The sequence below is a fragment of the Nelumbo lutea genome, chromosome 4 (genome assembly GCF_056320005.1).
Source record: "Nelumbo lutea isolate HS-2025 chromosome 4, American lotus-T2T, whole genome shotgun sequence".
Classification (NCBI taxonomy): Eukaryota; Viridiplantae; Streptophyta; class Magnoliopsida; order Proteales; family Nelumbonaceae; genus Nelumbo; species Nelumbo lutea.
In genome coordinates this window covers 10,574,710-10,592,125 of record NC_142687.1, presented here as the reverse complement: position 1 = coordinate 10,592,125, position 17,416 = coordinate 10,574,710, and the positions used below count along the sequence as shown (strand labels likewise).

Genomic DNA, 17,416 nt, shown 5'->3' with positions numbered 1-17,416 from the left:
ACAGAAACAAAGGTTAGCATGAGTTTGTTAAGTGGGTGTTGTTCCCTTAGAATTAGGCAGGCCTAGGACCATTTTTATGTACCCATGGATGGCTTGTTAATTATTAGGCTACTCAGGTCTGGAGAGAAGCTGTCTTTGTCCAAACTGCGCCAGTTATTTAAGATTGCTTCCCACAGATTGGAATCAGACCGTTTATGAAGAGGATCAACTGCTGGTACCTCTGAGAAATGTGACTTCCTATTACAGTAAAGTTAACAGGACTCGTATAGATTTCAAATTTTCAATGTTTAAAACTGTTTTTCTTGGCTCCATATCAAATCTGCGACAAGCAAATTCTGAGGGGAGGCTTGGTCTTTGGCCTCTTTTCTTGTGAACAGAGTAAAAAACAAGATACTTCCTTACGACTGATGAACTACATCTATGAACCATGCCGATGTATTAGCTTCTTTCAAGTGAACATGAAATTTTTACACCCAAAATTTCCTTTCTCATCCCATCCCACCAAAATCTTCCCACAAACCCAAATTTCCTAACTAATTTGCCATGTATTCTACCAAAAAAAAATAACTTGCCATGTATAAGTTCCCTGGGTCATTCAGGGAAGCCCACTTCACAACACAACTAAAGAAACCCACTCTGTTATATGTCATATGACTCATATCTTTGGTCAATGTATTCAATCCTAGCACCTTCTTCCTTGTCTGGAACCACCAATCGTCATAAATCCAAATATTGCCCAACTCATAATTGGTTGTTCGTGTATGAAAGGAACGTAACACAGTTATTGATAACGTCATAAACTTACTAATCAAAAGTTGTATCTTCTTATGTTATCAGGTAAATGCCTAAATGGGTCTTTGCTCCAAAAGAAGAAATAACAAATAAATAAATGAAATAATGAATCTCACAGGGGAGAATGGCATCAAAAGTGAGTATTTTTACAAAAAACACAAACTAGAATATAATAACAATTACAATCACATGTCAAAAGATACAGCTGAACATTATACATTAGCAAGTCCCTGCTCAGAAAACATGACCCCCCCCCCCCCCATGTCATCTCAGTTCTCCCTAGGATTGAAAGGATTTTTACACTGTCATAAACAGAAAGCATTATCAGTTCATAGTGTCAGCAGACCATTGCAAGAGCCTCCAAGAGGGGAGGCAGAAAATTCCATCTGGGTGTCTCATCAACTCTTGAAAATAGAGAAACATGGATGAAGACTGAAGAGAGACCTGTAGCCTCTCTGTTCAGCAAATCAAAGCGGGTGGTAGTAGATGTAATAGCACATAAACACATCTGCATCATCTGATATTGCTACATCATAACCCTTCTTACTCAAAGAACTAAGTGATGGCATCAACACAGCAAGTAGTCTTTATGCACCAAATCAATATTGCTACATCATACCCCACTCTTATATGAACAGATTCAAATCAATATTGCTCTCTTGCAACTGATAACTACATTTATGAATCATGCCTATGTATTTGCATCTTACAAGTGGATATATATACCCCTTTGTTCCTTTATCATCCAGTTGAATGTGATAGTCAATTGCTTCCTATTGTGACCTGTGACTGTGAGAGAACCATTACAATAATTATGTACTCAATAATTCTCGTTTAACCATTGCTTCCTATTTTACAGTCTTCTGTTTCATTCTTATTTCAGTAGAAGGTATTAGGTTCAGCCTGATCAGTATGATTTCTGGGCTGTAATTGACTGTACAGATTGATAAGTATACCTGCAGCAAAATAATGTGAACCTACCGGGGTAAGTAGTTGCACATGATGTCAAGAGTAACCATGATCGATTGACTCAATAAAGCTGTAACCTGTCCCCTTTCTCATTTCACTTGTTTCCTTGTATTCTCTAATTTTCATGGACATCTCTGTATCACCAATTTCAGAATAGAAGCTCGATGCCTGCAACAACACTGCAGGATTGTCTGGGTCGAGCTCCAGCAAAGCTATTGCAGCTCTTCTTCCTACCTTCTCATTTCGGTGTACTATACAACTACGCAACAGGGAGCTCCACATTACTGAATCACCCTCAACTGGTGAGCATTTTAGCAACACTTCTGCTTCCTCTAACAAGCCTGCTCGCCCCAGAAGATCAACCATGCATGAATAGTGCCTCCTGTCTGGGTAGACGGCATGGATGGTTTCCATTGATTCAAATATTAATTGCCCTTCTCTCACCAAACCTGAGTGACTGCAACCCATTAACACAGACAAGAACGTTACAGCATCTGGCTTCAGGCCCTCCTGGATCATGGTCTCAAGCATCTTGAGGCCCTCTCTACCCATTCCATGTCGAGCATACCCAGTAATGAGTGATGTGAAGCAGATTAGGTTTGGAGCTGGAATTTGTTTGAAAACCTGGCAAGCATGTTGGATATGACCACATTTTGAATAGGCATCAATCAAGGAGCATGAAACCATCATATCCAATTCAAATCCTGATTTTATTATGCAACAGTTCAGCAATGCGCAGCTTGTTAAACTTGCCAAGGCAGATGATGACAATGCCTTCAGTGTCGTAGAGAAAGAAACATGATCCAGTCCTACTCCTTCATCGATCATCAGTCCAAACATCTCAACCACATCCTCTATTGCACCACAGTGTAACAAAGAAGTCATCAATGAGTTGCAGCATTCTAGAGTTCTCTCCGGGCTATCCTCAAACAATGCTACTGAACTTTCAATTTGGCCACATTTTCCATAAATGTTGACCAGTGCAGATTGAAGATGGATGCTTACACAGTCAAAACCCAGTTTTAGAACACAACAGTGAACTTGTTCCCCAAAATGAAGAGTCTTAGACTCGATTGCTGCATTCAAGAAGGCAACAAATGAACGAATTGAAGGGTTCTTTCCCCAACATTGCATCCTAGCAAAGAATTCAAGAGCTTCATGTAAAAGACCATTATCAGCATAGACAGAAACAACTGAGTTCCATGAAAGAACATCTTCAACTGGAATAATTTCGAAGGACTTCCTTGTATCAGTCAAGCTTCCACAAGCCGAATAGAAGTCCACTAAAGCATTGGCAACAAATAAATTCGACTTTAACCATCCGCCCTTAATCACCTGACAATGCAGTTGCTTCCCTTCTTCCAACAATCTCCCAACACCACAGGCATATATCAAATAGCAGAAAGTAACACCATTTGGCTCAACCCCAACATCTGATTTCATCTTCAAGTAGAATCCTAGCACCTCATATGATCGACTCAGTTGACAGAACCCACGAAGAACCAAATTCCACGTTGCTAAACTTCTACCAGGCAATTCATCAAACAACCGCATGGCAGGGTTAAGATATGAAGCTTGCAGGTACAGATCAATCAGTGCGGACCCAACAAACAAGTTTGCGTTGAACCCAAGCAAAACCACTCTGCAATGAACTTGAAGGCCTTCTCGGTAGAACCCAGCACCACTGCAAATACTCAAAACTGAAGAACATGTGAACGAGCTTTCTCTAAGGCCTCGAGAAACCATTTCTTTGAAGAGATCAACGGCCAGCTCTGGAAACCCATGGCGAGCGTGACCAGCTATTACCAAGTTCCAGGAGACGACGTCACGGACGGACATTGCTTCAAATATCTCAACGGCTGAATGAAGACGGCCACATTTGATCAATTTATCGATCGTTCGGTTGCAGGAAAACAAACCCGCGTAATAACTTCCATCCAGCTCTAATAAAGCAGAAGAGAAAGAAGCTCGGGTTGCTATTTTTGGTATAACAACGGCGACAATCGATCGGGCAAAACTTAATAGACTTCTTGTTCGCAATGGCATTGCTTGCAATTGCAAGCGCCTTCGATGACGAGGTACCAAGGTCAAAAAAACAAGGATATTAACTTTGTGACTTTGGGATGCGACGGGTCGGGTGGAAGATATCGTAACATGACCCGGACCCAATATGCAAAGTGCGGCTCCTTTCCAGTTTCCACTTTCCACGCAGCAATGACGCAGGTTATGAAGTATTGAAGTATGATACGTAATCCGAATTCCGAACCCAAACACCTCTCAAGTTTCAAGGCCATGGCCCATGGGCACGTCCAAGGTAAAATCGTTAAGGCCCATTTGGGATTTGGGAGAGGGCTAAGCTGAAGATGGTTCAACTGTTTTTAATCTCTCCGGTCCAACTAAGTATTCAAAGAGGCTGAAGCTTACAACCCTTCAAATGACCGACTGACAGACGATTAGGACCCTCCTGATTTTTCGCCAAATAAGCACTTAAGGTTATGTTTCGTGTGAAGGAAAAAAATAGGAAAAGGTAGGAAAACCTTTACAAATCTTGTATAGGTTTTCTCATCTTTCCCTTTCTTTCCCTACATTTTCCTTCAAACCAAACATAACCTAAAACTCCTTCATCCCAAAGCTTTAGTTTAGGATACTAATGTGTATGGTGATAGACTGATAGTGACTAGGACTAATTCTCCAATTCTAGTGGGAACTGGGAACGGGAAGAACAAGCATGCGTTGGACCTTTACATATTTAGGGATGCAACTTGGATCAGGTTGGGTTGAAATTTTGTCAAATTTCAATGGGTACTAATCTTAACCTTAATCCAAGCCTGATGTGATGTAATTGAAATTCTTTTTAAGTCAGGCAATCCAATTTGCAGCCCTAAATGGATTGGTCACATTGGTTTTATGGTCAATTTAGACTAGGGTGGCAAAGGAGTGGATTGGATTGAGTTGGGTGTGGGAGTACCAACCCACCCATATTGACCCACTAACCTATTTGTCACCCATATTTATAGATGTTAATGGGTCACAATCCACTTTGACCCCGACTCACCCATATGACCTGCTAAGAAATTTACAAAACCTCTATTTTTTATGTACAATCCATAAAATTTCAAATTTATCTCCTCTGGTGATCCCATCTTCTCTCTTTCTCTCCCTCTCCTCTCCCAATCTCTTTCCACTCCTCTCTCTCTCTCTCTCTCTCTCATTCTTCTCCTCCTTTTCTCTCCACTGCTGCAACCTGCTTCCTCCTCTCTTCTACTACAACTTGCAACTTTGTATATAACAAAAATAGAGCATGTAGCAGCTACCCTCAATAGTAAGGGTGTCAATGGACCGGTTTTGGATTGGACCCCATCCAGTCCAAAATCAATTTGGATAGACCAACAAGACCTATTGGATTGGACTAATTCATTCCAAAATATTTATTAGATTGGATTGGACCTGGTCCATCCATAATAAATTTATATTGGATTGGGTTGGATTCAGCCAATATCAGATCCATTGATATAAGATAAGAATATATGTGTCAATGGACCAGGTTTGGGTTGAAACCAATCTAAATCAAGATGAATTTGAACAGATTGGATGGTCCAGACATTGAATTGAACCGGTCCAAAATATTCATTGGATTAGATTAGGCCTGGTCCATTTATAATGGATTTGCATTGGACTGAATTGGATTGGACCAAATTCAGATCAATTGACACCCCTACTCACTAGACTGGAGGTGAAAGGTTACTCTCCAACCTTCAGCCCTAATGCAAATAAAAATTTGCATTACTGCAAAACTATGACAGTGCAAATCATTTGAGTGTAAATTCTGACCTATTTTGTTTCAAATTTTAACTTATTTTATTTGATTGCGATATAAATAAAATAAATTAAGATATAAAGCAGAATAAAGTAAAACCCAAAACAAAATTAAAAGAGAATTTGCATTTTTTTCATTTGCATTCTCATACATTTATACTTAATGTAAATAAAATTGCACTGTAACCAAATAGCAGAGGTAAAAGGTGGGTTTTCAAGTAGGTTGGGGTCAAAATTGTCAACCTTAATTTAGGCCACCCTACAGAAAAGAGATGGTCAATATCAGCCACACGTAGACATTATATTAATAATAATTCCTGAAGCTTAATTATACGGACCATGCACGGTCATGGGATAGATCTACATTTGGTTTGCCGGATGAGAAGGAATAAAAAGGGAATGACTCTTTTCTTTTCTTTTTTCGGTTTTGAGATGAAATGAGATACGAGATACATAGGGCTATCAATGGTCCGGTCTACCTGACAGAACCGAATTAGCTGAACTGATAATATCAGTTTTGGTTGAGATTTTTTGTCCCAATTTTATTAATTGGGTTGGGGCTGGTTTCATGCAGTCCTGACCCAGACCCGACACGTGACAGCCCTAGAGATGGGATAGAAAACAGTTGGAAATGTAATTCTCCCTTTTTTCAGTTGTAATTCTCATGGTTTTTGAAGTAGGTTCGCATCATTTTGGTGTGAAAAAGTAGAAAAGGAGGGCAAGAACCATCAAACCCAAACTACTCCATAAAAGGAAAAAAGCAATGGTACATGAAATTTTTGGGGACTGACATTTCCACTGTATCTGTATTCCCTTGTACAACCAATGGAACATGAATTTTTTTTTGCACCCAATTTTCCTGTCATCTCATCCCGCCAGAATCTTCCCACAAACCAAATGCAAAAACTCTTTATGAGCTCCGAACTAATTTGCATAAGATTCCTGTGCAATTCAAGAAGGACCATCTAACAACAAAACTAAAAAAACCCACTCTGTTATATTTTTGGTCAATGCATTCAATCCTAGCACTTCATTCCTTGTCCGGAACCACAAATCATCATAAATCCAAACATTGCCCGTAACACAGTTATTGATAACATCATAAACTTATTAATCCAAGCTTGGGCATGTCATCAGGTAAATGATTAAATGAGTCTTGCCCTATGAGTAGCAATAACAAATAATGAAATGAAATACAGAACCACATAGGAGAATGACATCCTGTGAGTATTTTGCCATAAATACATACCGGAATATACTGATAATTAAGATCATATGTCACAAGATACAGCTGAGCATTATACATTAGCAAGTCCCCGCTCAAAAAACATAAACCCCCTATGTCATCTCAACTCTCCCTAGGAAAGAAAGAAACTTTCCTCGGATTCAAAGGACATTTACAGTACTATCATAAACAGACTGTATTCTCAATTCTTAATATGCAAGAAAAGAGGCTATTGCTAAGAATGTTGTGTCAACAGATCACTGCAAGAGCCTCCAAAAGGGAGGCAGCAAATTCCATCTGGGTGTCTTCATCAATTCTTGAAAACAGAGGAACATGGATGAAGAGAGACTTGTGGCCTCTCTGTTCAGCAAATCGAAGAGAGTGGTAGTAGATGTAATTGCACACAAACACGTCAGCATCATCTGATATTGCTACATCATACCCCTTCTTATTCAAGAACTCAGCGATAGCATCAACACAGCAAGTAGTCTTTATGCATAGACAAAGATTAAATAAATAAAAATTAGAATTTTAGGTTCCATATATAACAATGCACAATTTCATATGATAAGCAAAGACTAAGTAGTCTTTTTCCCCGGATAAGAAAGATGATAGGCAGTAGTTGAATCTTAAAGGGAGGATTTCATCTCAGGTCTTAGGATGATTAGGATACAATGATCCTAGCCATCATAAAACAGTGCAAAGAGGAAAAATTTTTAGAAGAAAAAGGTATAGAGATCAAGAAGCTAACATCATCCACCATTTGAGACCAAATCCTATGGACCCTTCAGTCCACCATTTACATGGACCATCCAATCAATTTTTTCCACGTAATCTCATAATTTTTGAGACTTAATGGTGGTTATGGACACCACCAACAGAATGAGAGCCAACAACTGACTTCCCCTTCTCTATCTCCCCATTCCTTCTTCCTTCTCTCTTCCTTTTCTCCTTTGTTGCCGGTGAACAGGAAAGCAACCAAACCAGCAGTGATCGATGGCATGAAGACAGAGGGGGTTATCTATGATAATCTACTTGTATTATCATGCTCATGGCATCGACCTTCTTCAACAATGGAAGGTCCTGCTGTTCAGCCAATAAGATTTCTTGACCTCCATTTATGGTCTTGCCACCCTTCCATAGCTCTGTATTTTCTTGGGTTTGATCTGAAAAACATTAACCAGTTGATTGCAGAGACACAAATGAAATTGCGAAGAGAAAGAATTCCAGATCAAGGGAAGAAAGAAGAATTGGACAAGTTGGGTTCACCGGATTTCATCTGAAAGAAAGTGTGACAACACAAATCAAAATTCTCATGAGCAACAAAGCAGAAATCAGAGATATACTAACCTAGGTCAGAAATCGGCAGAGGTTTTAGTTCATGTGTCATGATCTGTAATGACTTCATATTTTTCTGTCAGAGTATCTCGGTTTTTTTTTTCTGAAACACCATTCAAGTAACTCAGATTGATTCCAAAGAAAAAGAAATAAAAAAGATAGGGAGAAAAAGAAGGAACCAAGGAGACTAGAGGATCCTGTACCTTCCATGGCATTGAGTGTTCTTCTTTTTTGATGAATGCATTGAGTGTTCTTCTTGAAAAGCAAGTTTCGGAGCCAGAGGCATAAAATTGGGGTGTGTGTGTGTGTGTGTATGTATGTGTGTGTGCGCGTGCGTGCGTGCGTGCGCGTGTGTGTGTGTGCGCGTGCGTGCGTGCATGCACGCGTGTGTGTGTGTGTTCTCACACACACAGCGCTCTGGCTTTTTGTTCGAAGGGTTTCAGGTTGGGGAAGAAGAGAAAAGAAGACAGTGAACAATCAAGTTTCAGAGCCAGAGGCATAAAATTGGAGTGTGTGTGTGTGTGTGTGTTTCTCTCACACACAGCGCTCTGGTTTTTTGTTCAAAGGGTTTCAGGTTGGGGAAGAAGAGAAAAGAAGACAGTGAACAATAATGGCTGTTAAGTCTCATAAAAGTCATGAGATTACGTGGCAACAACTGATTGGAGGGTACATGTAAATGGACTGAAGGGTCTATAAGATGTGCACTCCCATCATTCAATCAGGTCAAGTAGCTATCATCATGCAATCATGTCAACTTGTAACTTAGAATATCTCCATATGGATCACAATTAGCATTTTTGCAAGCACTTGTAATATTTTCCGTAGGGAGGATTGCTTCTTCACATATGAAAATTTTGGGTATTTCTCTTGTTAATATCATTTTTTGCAGGTCAATGATATTATTATCATTAACTGAAGTAATTTTAAATTTTATAACTGAAAAGTTACATCAAGTATTTTTGTCAAAGTGCTTAGCTTCACAATCAATAAACTATCTATAAAAAAGTTTTAACACTCAAGAATTTTTGGCCAATTAATGCTTGTTATGATCCTTCATAAGTCCCACAAAAGATTCTACAAAGCTATGTTAGTAGCATGAAAGTTGAATTGCGAATTTTTGAGCAAGCATTATTTGGAAAAGTGCCACAGGGAATAAGGAGTAAATGATTAGTAGGAGAAGCAGTACTGGCACATCTTGGATCAAGAAGATCTCCAATCTTTTTTTCTAATACAATGATCAGTTCTCTATCCAGAATGTCACCAATTTATCACTTGCAACAAGCAAGTAACAGATAATAAAATATAATATGCAACTCACCTTTCTTGTTTGGAAAGTTCCTCCATCCTCAGGAAATATTGCAAGTTTCTTACAAGATTAAAATAAAAGGTTGAGTTAATAAACCATACATCCTGATAGCTTGGTTTCAACCAATTTAAGTGCAATGATATATATAAAATAAAAAAGACTCTTACCTGAGGCTGCCATCCAAGTTCATCCGGACAAAGAAAGGTAGCCTCATTTACTGCTTGCCGCTCAATAGCAAATTTCAGTGCCCCAGCATTGGCTCCAAAATGAAGCTGAATATACAGAAAAGGAGAAGCTTGAATGGTGAGAAATGTTACATCAACATTGGAGAAATGTAAGCAACCCAGTTTTTGTTTTTAATGCATTTCATTAAGCAACCTAGTATCTTTGAAATTATCAATGCTTTAATTATTCATAAATTTCAAACATGTTGAAGCAAATCTAAAGCTTTTCAATCAACGCCACATAAGTTGAATTTTTGGAAATCAAATTGATGAATGTGGACAGGCTTGATCACAACTACTCAGTTTGAGGCAAAACCAGATAATGGTACAGATTGCACAGTGCAGCTCACAACACTATTCCAAGCTTAGCAATATATACAACCAACTCTGTACCATGAATTGCAAGTCAAGTAAGGTTGATTTTACTCCCTAAAGGTTACCCTAAACTCACCCAATTGGAATGGGGTTATAATTTAAAAAAAAAAAAGTTTTTTTTTTTTGTTTTTATTTTCCTTAGCAATAAAAAATGAATCTAAATGAAGTGACTAAAATGCTATATAAAACTAAAATGAAACAATTCCATTTCATTAGAACACTAAGCTTCTTCAGACTTGAAAAGAAGGGCTGGAACTGACCCAAATGACTGGTCCATCGCTTGAAGAATTTGTAAATGGTTCAGAGCTACCTGACTCCATTATCTGATAAAGTGTGGGAAGAACCCCATGTCCAGCAGCCTCGAGAACAGTACAACTCCCAAGAATGATTCCCCCGGGCATTCCTCTTCTTTTGAGAAACTCTTTCAGGTTACTAACTATGACCTCAGTAGGATTATTGGCAACTCCATAGAATTTCTTGAATCCAGTCACATGGACTGTAATGGGAAGAGGCCCTTCTGATCCCATCTCCTTGCAGCAGACTCTAAATGCACTTCACAACATTTCTTGGTGGTATGCATATAAATATACCCATCAAACTGGAAAAAAAAGTAAAACAAGGTTACTTCCTTGGATAATAGCACAAGCATAACCAATAAGAGCCAGAGAGAAATCAGACCCCTGTTTGGAGGTCGGAGATTATACAAGAAAAGCATGGAGTAAAGTTTTTTTTTTTTTGTTCCATGACAAGAAGTATGCAGTAAAATTGAAGGATGAGAAAGAAAAACGATTATATGAGTCTTTTCTGTTATTATTAATATGGTAACTGACAGGCTTCGACATCCATCAAAATGGAAATTTGCAATCATACTTTCGAGTTTCAACAACCTTATCAACCAACTTATGCGACAAAGCTGCTTAAGGCTAATTCAAACCTATACAAAACTTGTATGGGTTGCCCTACCTTTTTCCTTCAAACCAATACAGCCTAAAGATACACCAAACTTATCTAAATCCTACAAAATCAAGAAAAAAGTGAGCTTTACAAATTCTGAGAAGTAACTTCTGATGCTTAAGCCCTGCAATCCAGTAGACAAATAAAGGATAGCAACGTTCAAGGTGGGGGGAAAAGAGTAGTAATAGGATTAGAAAGAGCAAAAGAAAGAAAAACAACGGAACGAATAGAAATTTATAACTTATGAGAGACGATCAAACCATGGGATTGAAAATTAAAGAAGAAAAAAAAAATCACCTGTAGAACCGAAGTTGGAAAAGCAAAGGCTTCAAACCCCACAAAAACCCTGATTCTTTTTTATATGAATCGAAGAAACATGGAGCCGGTAGAAGAAGGTATAAAAGCTGCAGCTCTGAGCACGGGGGTAGGGGGTTACCGCTTCCCCTTGTTAAATGTTGTTTCAAGACCTCCAATCATCCAATGGTTTCAGTTGAAACAATCAAACCGGAAAAGACAAAAAGTAAAACTGCGTATTGGAAATCCGGGATCGACAAATCGACGACGTGCTCAGTATTATTATTATAATGTAATTTTGTGTTTCGGATAAAGTTGAGAGTTGGGAGGCTGAGTTGGAACCGGAACAGTGATTGAGAGAGCGAGCCGCCGGAGTTTTACAGTTTTACCGGTTCAGGAATAAAGAGGGGAGGGGGAGAAAAAATAACTTCTCCCAATCTTAGTTCGTAGTACGTAGTAGGTGGCAGTTTGTCACCGTCTAATACAGCCTTCATTACTTGGCACGTTAAGGGACATTATCGTCATTTTTGTCTATAAAATTTTTGAGAAAAGTGATGTTATATTCAAAGAGATCATTAAAAGTTTAATGTAATATTTGAGAATGGGTGGTCGACCTCATTGGGTGCCTAACCTTGGCACTCCTAGACCATCATCCATTGCGGGGCGGCCCTAGTTAATGGTTAGCATGGCTATTAAAGTTCCTCATAGGTGCATACATGCTCATAGGGACAGTGCATGAACCGACACTGTGTTGCCGACACTCAAGGGAGGCTTGGCATGCAGGCCTAGCTCAAGCACGACCCTTCACCATGCCAGTCCCTTGTCCAAGTTGAGTGAGCTACCCCATTGTCCATAGTGCACGGGTGTGTTCCAGCCCAGCAATTGCCTTTCATCATGGCACACAGGTAACCACATCATCGGCATACAGGAAACCCATCACATCGACGCCCAATTGCCTCACATCATGCCCTTCCCCCTTTAGCACGTAAGCGGCGCCTCCCATGGACCAGCCAGAGCCAGCCGAGTGCCCCGGCCATGCGACTTGAGGTCATGATCCAGTGCTACTGACCTTGGTGGAGCCATCTCATCGGGCAACTCCTATCCTCCAAGCGCACATAAGGCTTATCATGGATGCCGCACGGGTTTCTTCCGCTGTAGAACTACCCCCGTGACAAGTTGGCACGCACAAACAACATAAACACCGAACCGAACACAGAGCCACCACGGCACCACCGTGAAGAGAAGACTGAAGAGATAGATGAGATCCTTGACGTCGTCCACACCATACCATAGAGGACTTTGGCTTCAATCCAGGCAGAGTTGGTGCGCCCATCGTTCGTGCAGCATGAATACGCACCACATGTCCTTAAAACATAAAACATGTGCGTCATAAAAACGTGTGGGGTGCTTCTCTCTTGCCCATACCAAATCAAACCACGTTGCACGCTGGTCCTCGAACTCGCATACATGGACTGGGCCGCCACGTCTCTCTCTCCTCTGTAGTCCCCATCCTCCCTCTCCCTTTCACTTTCATCCAATGTCAGGGTTCTACCTTTCAACCGGCTAGTGACCAGAGCAACCGGTGACGGACGGCAACCTTCGTCCATATACTGGCCATGGTTCTTGATGAAGGGTGATTTGGCATGACCTAGTAAGAAGGGGACACATAGACGCAATCTCCTTGAGGGGCGACAACCCAACCAAACGAACCCATTTCACAACATTTGGAGCTTGAGTATCCAGCCACCTCGACATAGAGACACCTCGATACCCATTCCCGTTCAGGACTAAAGAATCAAAGTGCCAGTTCGGAGCTAAAGAGCTAAAACGCCACATAATCGACTCCAAAGGCCTCCCCAACAGACCCTGAATTTCTCAGGATCACGATGAGACTCTCCTAGCTTCGCCTAAATCGGAGGTAAATGATAAACCTTATCAACATATTGCTCTCCTTCAAAAATGGAACAAATCTTATCTGCACAGCCCGGAGATCTCGGAGCTCTTTCGTAAGGCCCACAACTACTCCATTATATAAGGACATGAAACCTTAAGGCATAGGTACGCGTGATTATTTTACTCACTAGCATTCAAGCACTCAAGTATTCAGCTCACATTCACAGTATAAGTACTGACTTAAGCATCAGAGTGACCTTGTCGGGTTAGCTACCCCGAGTTCTCTGATCTACTATTCTACAAATTGGTCCAGCTCGCCGTGCAACTAGAGATCGGATCGTCTTCCAACTAGGAGTATCGAGATCGCGTTCCATCAATTGGTGCCGTCTGTGGTAAACGATCGAAAGGTCATCCCAACTTTAGTTGCAATTTTATTTTATTTTTCAAATTATCCCAATGGACTCTTCCAGCAACACTGGAAAAAGTACGGAGATGAATGTCACTAGGGGGCAAGATCAGCAATCAACTTTCCCCCAAGGTCCTATGGTATGTATTGGCCAGTTTACTATTTCTCTTACAATGTCAGGAGTCCCGTCACTTTTCGTACCGCGGAGCACTATGCAAGTGAGCATCCCGCTTCCCCTAGCGGGGGTGACTTTCTCCGAGCCATCTGTGGTCCCTCCTGGAAGCGGGCATTCCCAGTTCCATGACCTCGTTCAGTGCGTCCGGACAATATAGATGATGCAGCAGGTCCAACAATTCCAGTAGTATCAGTAGTACTATCTGTACCAGCAGTTCCCACCACTGCAGCCAAACCAGCAGTTGATTCCACTCTGACACCCAGAGTTGCGTCAAGGCCAGAACCCGAATCGGCTTGGAACCAGCCAGAACGTCAACCGATCCCCCCATCGGGGTGAGGGGACCTTGCAAGTACTGGTTCTTCCCAGGGGTCAGGTTTTGCCCCGTGGGAGGAGAGACGGTCAGCACACTCCTCCAGTCTTGCAAGGAAATTTTAGAAACAAGTCCGGGGATAGTCAGTTCAATAGGGCCAATCCACCTTGGCACTCTCAGCAGAAAAATGATAGCTCACGAGGAGATAATAACCAGCCCAGAGTTTGAGGTGTGAACTCGAGGTAAGACCCCTCCGTTCCTCGTGATAGTCAATGCGAACCCCGCAACCAAGAGAACCTAGCAAGAAGGAACCAGGATCTACCTCGCGATAATGTTCATAGTGATGCCGAAATACCAGACCAGACCAAAATCAGTAGTACCAATGTTGAGCCAGTGAAGAAGTAGCAGCAGCGACGTCGCAAGACACGCTGCTCCTCGGCCATAAACAATCCGCCGGTGAAGCCAGGCCAGCAAGTAGAGCAAGCCAAAGAAAGGGAAGAAGTGGTCTTGGTGTCTATGAAGACTGCGCCTCCATTACTTTGCTGGTCATCTCCTTTGTCTACCAAGCTCTTGGCAACTCCGATGCCAAAAGATTTCAAGGTACCCCCGTTAGACAAGTATGATGGGTTGCTTGACCCCAATGATCATGTAGACTCCTTCTAGTCTTAGATGCAACTAGATGGGGTTGACAAGTCCTGCATGTGTGTGGCCTTCTCTACTGCGTTTAGGGGGGTAGTCCGAACTTGGTATCGGAACCCCACGCCGGGCTCCATCAAAAGCTGGTCCCAATTTGCTGACCTGTTTACTGTGCACTTCATTACCAGCAAGAAGTGCCCAAATTCGCAAGAAAACCTTCGGGATAACCAATTGCCTCTAAGTAGCCCGAGCATAGATAGCTCGAGTGCAAACCCTACGGTGTCTTTCCACCTCGGCGTACAACAATGTAGGGCTAATCCCATTTGGAGTCTAGCTCATTAGTTTGACACATCGGAATAACCAACACTTGGAAAATTTTTAGAAAGATTTTCGCACAAGAAGATTTTTGCACAAGATTTTTTGAATCATTATATTTCATTAACATAAAAATTCCAAGTACATGATTACTATAACCGGGCTCGGAGGCCCAGGACATACACTATATGGGGGGGGTCCAAGAAAAGAGGCATGATTAAACATCCGATCTGCTAGAATCCCCTCCAGTAGGTAGGTCAGTCTCCATGTGATCCTCCTCCACGTCATCTCGGCCTGCCTCCCCTAATGGTCTCGCCTCGAGAAGTTCGTCATCGCTTTCTCCCTCGGAGGAGCCAAGTTCCTTGTCAACCTCCTTCGCCATTTCCAGAGTAACGGTGGACATAGAGATGGACCCGAAATTGAGCTCAGGGAACTTTTGCCGCATCAACCACTTGTAGAGCTTGAAGCCCGACCGATACGAGCCAAAGCCATACTTGACCTGGAGGTCGTGAAACTCAGAGGATTCCTTGAACTCCTTGATGGCGCGGTCTCTTTTATAGATCCTCGCCTCCCGAATGGTGGTGTCGAAGATTTTAGTATGCTCCCTGATCATTGCCTCAAGGTTTTCGTTCTCCCGGAGGAGAGCTTCCTTCTCCCCCTTGAGCTTCTTCTTCTCCTCTGTCAGCACTAGGATCAGCTCTTCTTGGCTTCGAGCTCCCTTCTTGGCTCTGAGAACTTCACCCTGAGCTAAATCCAGCTCATGGTAAAGCTTCCGAGCGTTCTCTTTGGCCTCCCGAGCTCGCTTCAGGCGGATATCAGATTGGTAGATGAGCGAGTGGATAGTGAAGTTCACCTAAAAAATAGAAAGCAAGCGTAAGTATCACTGATAGAAGAATAAGAAAGTAAGTGAAGGGGTAGGTTACTTACCACCATACAGTAGCTAGCCGCTCTCCCTCCAAGCTTACTCGTTGGCATGTCAGCCCACTCCGCGACCTCCTCAGGAAACACGACATCCTTGCTCTTAAGAAGCCCAAGCTGAGGAATCATTATGCTTTCCTTTGCTAAGGAGGGCTGAGGCTCAGGCACCGAAGTACCTTCAGGCTTGTGAGGTGGGGTCCCCTCATCCTGGTCCTCGTCCAGGTCAACAACCAGGGGGGTTGGGGGTGAACTTCCTCCCCCGGGAGCTCGGCAGAGGTCGGCTCTGGCGCTGCGACCTCGGGATTAGCAGGAACCAAAGAGCTAGCCTCCTCTCGATGAGACCTCTTCGAGGCCTTTCTCTTCTTTCCCTTCTGAACACTCCTTAGAAGGTTAGCAACGTCAACACCCGTCATAGCTTCTGTAAGAGAGAAGAAAAAGAGTTAGCTACGAACTGAAGTAAGTGCAAAAAGAAAAAAGGAGAAGTAATGTGTGTGCCGAGGTGGAGGCCTACCAGGAAGACTCAGCCCAGCTCGTACAAGCTTTTCCTCGGCCAGGAAATCTTCCATTTCAAGGTCGACGTCCCTCCAAGAGTTGATGACCACCCTAGTCTCAGCATCCAGCCTCACCCCGGGGTCCTTAATGGCCACTCGCCAGTGAGTCGGGAATGGCCATCCTTCAAGATTCTGAACAAAGAAGTACCTCCTCTTCCAAGCCGATACATTGTTTGGGTTACCGAACAGAACCTTGAACCCAGGGCGAGGAGAGATATAATAACTCTGTCGGGTGTCCTCGCGCAGGCAAGAAGCGTTCTTCTTAATGGAGCAAATCGAGCTAAAGATGTCTAGGTAAAAGGTCGGTTATACTCGTGAAAAAGTGAGATCGTGCCAACAATGGTACGGATGGAGTTTGGGTGTAGCTGGTCAATAGTGATGTTAAAGAACTTAATGATTTCTATGATGAAAGGCTGGTAAGGGGCTATCAAGGACAACAATCTGTCCGAGGTCATCGTGGAAGGGCCGAAGTTATCTAGATCCCGACCTCGAGAAGATGGGACCCCCTCTCTGGAGGTCGATCGCTCGACCTGAGGTTCGGGTTCCTCAAGTCGAGATGCCCAACGTCAGGTAAAGGCGTTTCTCCTAAAAGGTGTAAAGAGGAGCTCTCTAGCGAAGAGCTGACCCCACTGGCGGGAGCCGAGGACCGCACCTTGACACCCTCGAGCTCACTAGAATCGCTAACCTATCTATGCTAGCACTAGACATATTGGATAGGAAAATGAAAAGGGAACAAGTTGTGAAAGAAGAAGAACTCACCAAAAAAGACAATAACGACCTCGGACATAAAGGGAAGAATGGCGAGCTGAAGGACTCCGACGCGATCTCAGGAGAGCTCAGTTACACGATTTATGGCGAAGGTAATGGGCCCTTTGGCCCTCTATTTATAGTCCACCACATTCGGCAATCAACAGTTGAG

The 17,416-nt window shown here is 42.3% G+C and overlaps 2 protein-coding genes across 2 annotated transcripts; both read right to left on the bottom strand.

Moving 5' to 3' along the window:
• Positions 1-868: 868 nt before the first annotated feature.
• Positions 869-3,852, bottom strand: LOC148853872 (PPR superfamily protein). Its single transcript, XM_088983055.1, has one exon. The coding sequence runs from the start codon at positions 3,805-3,807 to the stop codon at positions 1,798-1,800; it is 2,010 nt and encodes a 669-aa protein (XP_088839181.1). The 5' UTR covers positions 3,808-3,852; the 3' UTR covers positions 869-1,797.
• Positions 3,853-6,807: 2,955 nt separating this feature from the next.
• On the bottom strand, positions 6,808-11,746 carry LOC148853871 (uncharacterized). Its single transcript, XM_088984209.1, has 5 exons — positions 11,297-11,746; positions 10,306-10,643; positions 9,614-9,718; positions 9,459-9,506; positions 6,808-7,291 (listed from the first exon to the last, which is right to left on the bottom strand). The coding sequence occupies exons 2-5, from the start codon at positions 10,570-10,572 to the stop codon at positions 7,052-7,054; spliced, it is 660 nt and encodes a 219-aa protein (XP_088840335.1). The 5' UTR covers positions 10,573-10,643; positions 11,297-11,746; the 3' UTR covers positions 6,808-7,051.
• Between the last annotated feature and the right edge of the window lie 5,670 nt (positions 11,747-17,416).